This window comes from Humulus lupulus, chromosome 6, assembly GCF_963169125.1.
Source record: "Humulus lupulus chromosome 6, drHumLupu1.1, whole genome shotgun sequence".
NCBI lineage: Eukaryota > Viridiplantae > Streptophyta > Magnoliopsida > Rosales > Cannabaceae > Humulus > Humulus lupulus.
Genome location: NC_084798.1, coordinates 9,877,220 through 9,886,714, shown reverse-complemented (window position 1 = coordinate 9,886,714; position 9,495 = coordinate 9,877,220). Strand labels below are relative to the sequence as shown.

The window sequence follows — 9,495 nt, the reverse complement described above, 5'->3', positions numbered from 1 at the left end:
AAAAAAAATAGTGTGCCATAGGTAGTTTTTCCTAAAAAAAATTGAGTATTTAAACGTAATACATTTAAAAGTTTAGGTAATTTTATCCCAAATTTTTCGTTCCTATATATTTTAACAAAATATAGATTTTGACTCCTCTAAGACCAATAATACTTTCCTAGCATCTTATAAACAAAAATTGGTACAAAATAGTACCTCAACTCAAATTTGATTATTATTAAATATAATTAATTGTCTTCAATTATAAATTATTTAAATTTAATGATGGGGTGTAAACATTTATACATACTCTATTTCGAGCATTAAGTGATGTGTAGATAAAATTTATCATTATTGTTCTCACACAAATTAATTTAAATGAGGATTGGGATGATTTGTGACAGCTTACCAACTCTCTATATAAATAAATATATTTCTAGCACAACCAAAAAAAGAAAAAAATTATACATAAATATTATATTAATTTATTATGTCAACTTATCTTTCTCTCCACTATATAATAATGTTGTAGTGGAAAATGTGCAGAGCAGAATAAGAAAATGTTAAAGATGGGATTGGGTTCTTGGTGTGCGTTTCTTGTCCTCCTGGTAATTATTCTTTTTTTATATCAACTCATGAAACATCATCACTATTTGTGTACATAAAAGTATAAAACATGAAATCTATTTAGTTAATTATTAGAAGTTTGTTAATCTTGTAATAATATGTTTGGCTGTTCATCATAAAGATCAATATGACAGTATAGTAATATGGATCAGTTTATAACAGTTAATATATATGAATTTTGCAGTACTTTTCTTGGAGTAGTGAATGTCATCAAGAGACTAATGGAGATCAATACAGCTCGCATATAAGACTTCCAAGTGCTAGCAAAGAAGATCATGAGGATCATCATCATCATGGCCATATGCATATGCATAATGCTGATGATCATGGTCCATCATCATCATCATCATCATCATCCTCACACACTCATCTTGACCGTTCAACACTACAACAGTCGGTTTTCCTCAACATCAATGACATAAAAGTGGGGTTAACAAAGCCCATTTATTTTCAAAAGAAGAAGAAAGCTTCTCCTCCATTTCTGGGAAGACAAATATTAGGAGACCCTAACTCGATTCCATTCTCCTCAGAACAACTTCCCAACATTCTTAGGCTATTCTCAGTCCCTCAGGGCTCACCACAGGCCAAAGCCATGGAGTTCACCCTTAAAATTTGTGAGTCTAACCCCATAAAAGGAGAGACAAGGATGTGTGCTACTTCTTTTGACTCCATGCTTGAGTTCGTACGTGGCATGTTCGGATTGGACGGCTTGGGCCACGGGTTCACACATCTCACAACAACCTTCTACAACTATTCCAATACCATGTACCAAAACTACACCGTTTTGGAGGATCTGAGAGAGATAGTAACCCCCAAGATGGTAGCATGCCATCTTATGGAATTCCCTTACGCTGTGTATGTCTGCCACAGCATCGCCATGGAATACAGGAAGCTCTTCAAGGTGTCGTTGAGTGGCCAAATGGGAGACAGAGTTGAAACCATTGTCGTTTGTCACATGGATACCTCTCTGTGGGAATCAGATCATCCTTCCTTCAAGGCCCTAGGGTTTGGGCCAGGGATGGGACCTGTCTGTCATTTCTTCCCTGATCACACTAATTTCGTATGGCTTCCTTCCTCTGTTCAAGTCTAAGCTATATGAGCAACAAATCTTCTATCTTTATATATTACAGCAATAAATCTTAGGGTTTATATATGACCCTTTACTCTAGAAATATGAATCGTATTACTATTTGTCATTTCTTTCTTGTGGTATTGTTAAGTGTTTGTGTTGTTTCCCTTTTAATTTCGATGAAATAAGACGATTAAGAGAGGGACATTGATGTAGCTTTACTTGTATGAAGTGATCTTGGTGTAAATTTTACTATTAAATGTGCTTAAAATGTTAGTGGTCGATTGTCAATAGTAAATCATAATAATTAGTCACAGTATCATAAATAAAAAATGTTAAATTTATTGACACACTTTTTAGAATATTATTGGAGTAGTATTTTTTTTATATGCTAAAATAATGGCAAAAGACCAACAATCAATCCAAAAATTCCATGAATTACCAATGCATCACGTTGAAAGCTTTTCGAAACAAATGATTAATAAAATTAAACATTTTTTTTCATTTTTTATTTTAAAATCTATATTTTATTATTTAATAAATTCATTAATTCAGAAACCTAAGGGTATTTTAGTTATTTTAAAAAAGTATTTGATCAAAATCGGGTTCAGAGTATCATTTTGTTCTATTTTGCAAAACACTACGTCTGATTTATCATTTAACAAAACATAATGACCAATCTAGTATTCGGGCAAAACACATGGACCAAATTTGTATTTTTCCTAAATTTTACTATTAAATGTGATTAAAAATTTAGACGTCAATTATTAAATCATAATAATTAGTGAGAGCATGATAAATAAAAAATGTTAAAATTATTGTTGACCTATATTATACTTTGTATCAAATTTGGCAAACTTTTTAGAATATCATTAGAGTAGTAATTTTTTATAATGTGCTAAAATAATGGCTAAAGATCCCTATAACCATTCCAAACATTATTATTAAAAATAAAACAATAATCCACAAATGCCATGATTTACCAATATGCATCACGTTGAAAGCTTTCGAAACAAATGATTAATAAACAACTGAAAACAAACCTCGGGTCCATATTTGAAAGAGATCTAACTAAGAGCTATATGTACCAAACATTGTGAGGCATTACTAACCCAACATAGCAAAATATACTACTTCCACAAAAGTCACTAACCCTACCTCTTTCAGTCGAACGATGAGTGATAATTGATAAACAACATTATTAAAATATTAAAACAAACCAAAATCCATATCCAGTAATAGGAAAAAACACAAAAACTATAAGAAAGGAAAACAAGCAGTAGACTACCAACTGCTTGACCCCCGCCACCCAGGAGTTTTTGTGAGATTTCAATGCGCAAGTATACGTATTAGGATTATTGAGATTAGCAACACTCAGCTTAATGAACATGAGGTTAGTGAGCCTAAGCCAGACCACCATTTTTTTTATACCCAATGCCACGTGAAGTTAGTTTCTTTAACCATCTTGTAACAGAATTGTTTTGTAACAGTTTACTGAGCTGTGATTAGTATTGTAATTTTATTCTGACATATATACAAGGCTAGACTCATCTTTGAGTCTTGAGCTTCTCATTTCTGTTTCCTCTGTTTTCTACTTGCATTGCATTGCTTTAATACACACTCGGAAACAAGTAATATAGAAATAAATATAAATATCGTCCTACAGAGATTGTTTATCAATTACCAACGATTAATTTCTATTTCTATTTAGATACTAAAAATTAGATTTCAAAAATTAAAAAAAATAACAAACTAACTAAATTAACAATTAAAAATTAAAATAGACAAATGACAAATAACTCAATGGATGAAAAACGTAAAGTATTTAATTTCATCATTTATCCACTCTATTATATCATCAATATAATTTTTATTATTCTTCTTCTCCTTGTGATATGTTTATTAAAGCAATGTATATTACTATGATATATAAATCTCAACCTATATGCACACTTTCTACATCTCTATGACAAGTTTCAACATATACAACATATAAACATATACAACAACATATAGAAACCTAAAAACTATACAACATATAGTAGTCCTTTTGATTATTCTTGAGCATGCTCTTGACTATATTTATTTAGGGGGTTATTTTTCGATATTGTATGAATGTACGTGTATGATTTGTATAGTTTTTAGGTTTATATGTCTAATGTCTACTATATATTGAAACTTGCACTTGTGTTGTTTATTTAAAAATAGAATATAATGATAATGTAGCGTCCCAGTAGAAGTAGTAGTAGCAGTAGCAGTAGCAGTAGCAGTAGCAGCAGCAGTAGGAGTAGTAGTAGTAGTAGTAGTAGTAGAAGAATTTTAGTTTTAGTAGTAGTAGTAGCAGTAGTAGGAGTAGCAGTAGCAATAGCAGTAGCAGTAGCAGGAGTAGCAGTAGCAGTAGTAGTAGTAGTAGTAGCAGCAGCAGTAGTAGTAGCAGTAGCAGAAGTAGGAGTAGCAGTAGCAGAAGTAGGAGTAGCAGTAGCAGTAGCAGAAGTAGGAGTAGTAGTAGCAGTAGTAGGAGTAGCAATAGTAGCACTAACAGCAGCAGCAGCAGTAGTAGTAGTAGTAGTAGCAACAATAGCAGCAGTAATAGAAGAATTTTAGTTTTTGTGGATATTGGTCAAAGCCGGAATTTAGTTAGAAACTTGTAGAAATAGTTATGGATTTTATAAGTTTAACCTATGGTTTAGAAATATTGATTTTAACATAAGGTTTGATTAATATAGTTGGTCCTAAGAATATTATTTATTATAACCTAAGGTTTAGATAGAATAGTTAAGAGTGTGACACTTGTCACAATTATGTTTATTAAGGAACTAAGTATTTTTGATGAATAATTTAATTAAAAGAAAGATCTAGAAGCTCTATAGGGGTCGTTATATGGCCTATGATTGATATGAAAAACAAGTTGAATTCGCACGAATGAAACCACGGACCCTCGGAATCATGGTAGGGGCGATATATTGCCTACCCTAGGCAATATATCGGCTCCAGTGGCCAATTTTTTGAATTTCGTAGAATTCGGAACTAGAAACAACCCTCAACAACCTTGACTCGATCCTGAACGTTTTTGACCGAGTTTTAGGCGTCTGTTGAACAAATAATTCAAATTTATTCATTTTTAATCATTTATTTATTTATTGAAATGGGAGTTAGTTTCACTTCTTGAACTCTATAAATAAGATCCTTCACTCAACCATTTTATTCATCCTTCAAGCACAGTTCAGAGCCTCCAAGCTGCTAAGATTATTCTAGAGTGAAACACTAGGGTTTTGGGGTTAAAGCTTTCAAATCTAAAGCTTTTATAAACACTTGGGAAGTAAGTTCTTGTGTGATTTCGGTGTTCGAGGTATAGATCGAGGTGCTAAGCTATCCAAGGTATTCATTATATTCAGGTTTAGTTCATTATAGCTTCTATTATTCTTTCATTTTCTTCAAATATCCTAACTTGTGATAGTGACTTTTGGTTAGGTGTTCAATTCCTTTGAAACATAAATTTTTCGGTAAGTTCTTATATCGATGGTTAGATCTTCTCTTCAACTTCATTTCTTTAGAAACTTATGATTTCTTTATGTTTGGTTTTAGGAGTTTCAATCCCGCTCTTGCCTCCAATATTCTGATTTTTTGTAAGGAAAAGTAGGTAGTTTAGTATTATGATCTAGTTTATGTAGTTTATGATATAGTTTATGTTTGTATGACCTAACATTTCAGGTACAATAAAGGGGTAAGTGTGTCTGGACCTAAGGTATCCAATGATGTACGACAGACTTATGTTTGATAGGCTTGGTTGCCAAAACTTTATGACGGACCTATGTCCGGTGTATGATGGACTTTTGTCTGGGGCTTAATTTCCACCCATGTATAAACACCTATCTTTTTATTATATCTGACTTGTTATTATGACCTATGACCTATAGTTATGATTTATGATCTATAACTTAGAGTATGATTTATGACTTAGATTATAATTTAGAATTATGACTTAAGTTATGATATTATCTAGAGGTTTGTGTTTGTATGACTTTTGTGAATTTATGTTATGTTTGACTATATGAGTAACTTTTATATGTATTTTCCTTACTGGGCTTAGAAGCTCACTCCTTATGATGTTGTTATTTCAAGTAATTAATGATAGAAAAGGCCGGTGGCGTGTAACGCCCCACGTCACTATGGCTGCTTCTTGGAATGACGACTGGCCCTACAAACCAACACGAGTATTTCCAGCGTGATTTTTCCTCACTCGCACGCTTCTTGGGAAAACTTCCCAGAAGGTCACCCATCTTGAGATTACTCCAGGTCAAGCACGCTTAACTTTGGAGTTCTCAAGTGATGGCTACTGAAAAGAAGATGCATCTTGTTAATATAGGTAGTGCCCATCAATCCACTTAAGCCCTCTTCAACTGTGTAGTCTCATACCTACACAGTCTTAGAATCATCACACTTGATCTTCCCCAGGCGGTGTGGGATTGCAAAGCTTTACCCGGTCTTTCCCCTTACGAATCACAGGATACTGACTGTCACATGGCGAGTGGATACTAAGAGCTTCGTGATGTACTCATGGGAACCATATAGTCGAGGAAGATCATGCGGGCCTATTTTTATTAAAGAATGTTTATTTTAGATTTTTATTTAAATGTTGCTCATTTTATGTTAAAGACAAGTATTTTATTTTTTGTAAAAATCATGGATCCATGTATTTATTTGTAACGCCCTGGATAACCAAGACTGTTACACTATGTGTTTGAAATAGTGCATGACTTGCTAATCAAGTCATTTAGTTCAAATTGTGTATCTAATGACCCAAAAATTAGTTTAAAAGGAATTTTGATTATAAATGATTAAATTTTACTAAAATACAAGTTTGATAGTTGGGATCCCAAAATAGGGTTTAAATAACGTAAATACAAAATTTTCACTAACAAATAAATAACCAAGCCACTCTAATGGCAAAATTTACAATTTAGGTTTCCGTCCCTATACAATCCCTCGACCGTGGTGGCCGAGCAACTGACAATGTACACCTCGCCCCCAAAGCTCTCCAACTCATGGTCAACTAGCATTACCTGCACCATGAAGCACCCGTGAGCCGAAGCCCTGCACCATGAATCTGTCCTTACTGAATTCTACCAATAGAAGTACTATCTTTCACATCCCTTGCCCTGCAGCATTCATGCTCTATGCCTCATTCCACATATCTCAAATAACATGGCTCTCTCTGTTACTCAAATACAACCAAAAATCTAATACACTGGAGCGGCCCTGTCTCCCTGAACCATTCCAAAATTTAACCCCTACATGGGTCATTATTCCTAACTACCACCGCTTGAATAAATTCCAAAGTGAAGTATCCAACTCCTAACACTCATTAACACATGATGTCATTGTCTTATCACTTCAAATCAAGCTCATAAATTTATTAATCTCCGCAACTCAGATTGTGTCCTTATAACTTCTTTTGTCAAATCCCCATTGGAGTTCTTTCCAATCCATCACGCCAGTAATTCAATCTGAATACCATTTTCTAGCATCCTCCTGCCACAAGTACTTAGCACAATCCCGTAGTTATGACCTCTCACCTCTATATAACCAAGAATGAAGTTAGCTTTGCCCATCCACTAAAAAAATTCCTAGGCAACCCAAACTTTCCTCTTCAACCAGAGGATAACGCCTTTTAGGCCTTCCATTTAATATCCTTTATCTGTCTGTATCCTTATACTAAACCAACACCATTTACTCATAGGTTAGCGAACATCTCTACGACTTTCAGGGTAAATGGAGTTTTCCAAGCCCAATTATCATCTACAACCCTCTTATATTACAATGTCAGGTCTACTTAACCATCCTGGATGCAAACAATCTGAGTTCATCAGCCACTGCTGACTAAACTTCTCAACCCTGAGGTTCACACATCGAACCAAGCCACATCCAGGTCCAAGTAATAACAATATTTTATACACACATAGAACATAATAGACATTAATTCACAATTCTACACACTTAGCTATCAAATTTATTGCTGCCATGCTTATTCACACCTTCTCATGCTTCCTATAAATCAATAAACAAGCATAACATATAAATTCAGCTTGGGCAATCACCCATAAGCAATCAATATGCAAACCATTGTTCAAATAGTCATTCACATGCAACATCAATGCTGATCAGCACGCCTCCATCTCATCATGCAATAATAGTCAAGGGCTAGGCCCTATCAGTTCTCATGCTCCCTAGGGTCATACAGCAGAATACATTCATACTTCAATCAAAAGCTTAAACATACCATCTCATATATTCAATTATAGAACCCTGAGTCGAGCTTGTCTTTAGCGGCGAGTGTACATGTCCAACTTATCTCCAGGAACCCTTAAACCTAGGACGCTCTGATACCAAGTTGTAACGCCCTGGATAACCAAGACCGTTACACTGTGTGTTTGAAATAGTGCAAGACTTGCTAATCAAGTCATTTAGTTCAAATTGTGTATCTAATGACCCAAAAATTAGTTTAAAAGGAATTTTGATTATAAACGATTAAATTTTACTAAAATACAAGTTTGATACTTGGGATCCCAAAACAGGGTTTAAATAACGTAAATACAAAATTTTCACTAACAAATAAATAACCAAGCCACTCTAATGGAAAAATTTACAATTTAGGTTTCCGTCTCTGTACAATCCATCGATTGTGGTGGCTGAGCAGCTGACAATTTACACCTCACCCCCAAAGCTCTCCAACTCATGGTCAACTAGCATTACCTGCACCATGAAGCACCCGTGAGCCGAAGCCCAGCAAGAAAACATAATATCATAACATAACAGTATTAGCAGCTAAATAATTCACAGAGCATAATCCAATAATCACAAAGCATTAATAAGCTCCATCAAGCCATAAAATACATTCAAGGCAGCTCACTGGTCAATAACCAATAACTCAACTCCAGATAATCATCAAATCATAGACAATAATCCACAATAGACATAAATCAAGCAATAACTAGGGTTAATGCCCGCAGGCCGCACCCTCTATTTAATTCACTGCCTTTGGCTCGCTTAGGCTAATCCCAGTGACATACTCACTGACTCCGGCCAACTTAACCGAGCTCAGTGACTAATAAGCTGTCCTCGGATACTAGTGTCCGAGCCGCGCCATGTGCGCAAGTATTGATTTCGGCACCCTTAGGCCGTTTATCACATGTCTCCATGGCATAATACCACCTTATGACAATCACATGCCCTCATGGCATAATACCACCTCATGACATTCATACAGTTATAGGGAGCTCTTAGTCCCAACATATTCACATGATTTATTACAATCACATAACAATACATACAAATATAGGGAACACTTAGTCCCATCCTATCCACCTACACAGGTGCAGTTTTCTTACCTTAATTCCAAATGCTTTAATTAGAAAGGACGACCCCCGAGCACGATCCATTCCCGAGCTCTAGCTTAACACCTAGTCACAACCAAGATAATGGATACCATTAGAAATCTTAAATGAGTTTCTAAATCAAGTTCTAGTCTTCGGAACATTGAACTTCACCAAATATGGTAAAAGATTCAATCCCAAGCACCCTAGGTTAAGTTCCCAAGCCTAAAATCTCAAAATCCCAAAATCCCTTAAGGGCCCCGGCATAGGCCAACCATGCCACGGCATGGCCCCAATCAGAGACCATCCTAATGCCTAGAAACAGGTAAGGGTCGCGGACCTACATGGACCATGTCGCGGCCCGCCCTCCTTCCTCAACACATTTCAGCTTCCAAGGGCCGCGGCTCAGCAAGAACAATGCTACGGCCCGACCCTTCGAACCCAGAA

At 35.2% G+C, this 9,495-nt stretch overlaps 1 protein-coding gene across 1 annotated transcript; it reads left to right on the top strand.

Annotated features, from left to right (window-relative positions):
• The first annotated feature begins 473 nt into the window (after window positions 1–473).
• Window positions 474–1,947, top strand: LOC133783769 (BURP domain-containing protein BNM2A-like). Its single transcript, XM_062223400.1, has 2 exons — window positions 474–587; window positions 791–1,947. Exons 1-2 carry the CDS (start codon window positions 540–542, stop codon window positions 1,694–1,696), a joined length of 954 nt encoding a protein of 317 aa, XP_062079384.1. The 5' UTR covers window positions 474–539; the 3' UTR covers window positions 1,697–1,947.
• Window positions 1,948–9,495: the final 7,548 nt, after the last annotated feature.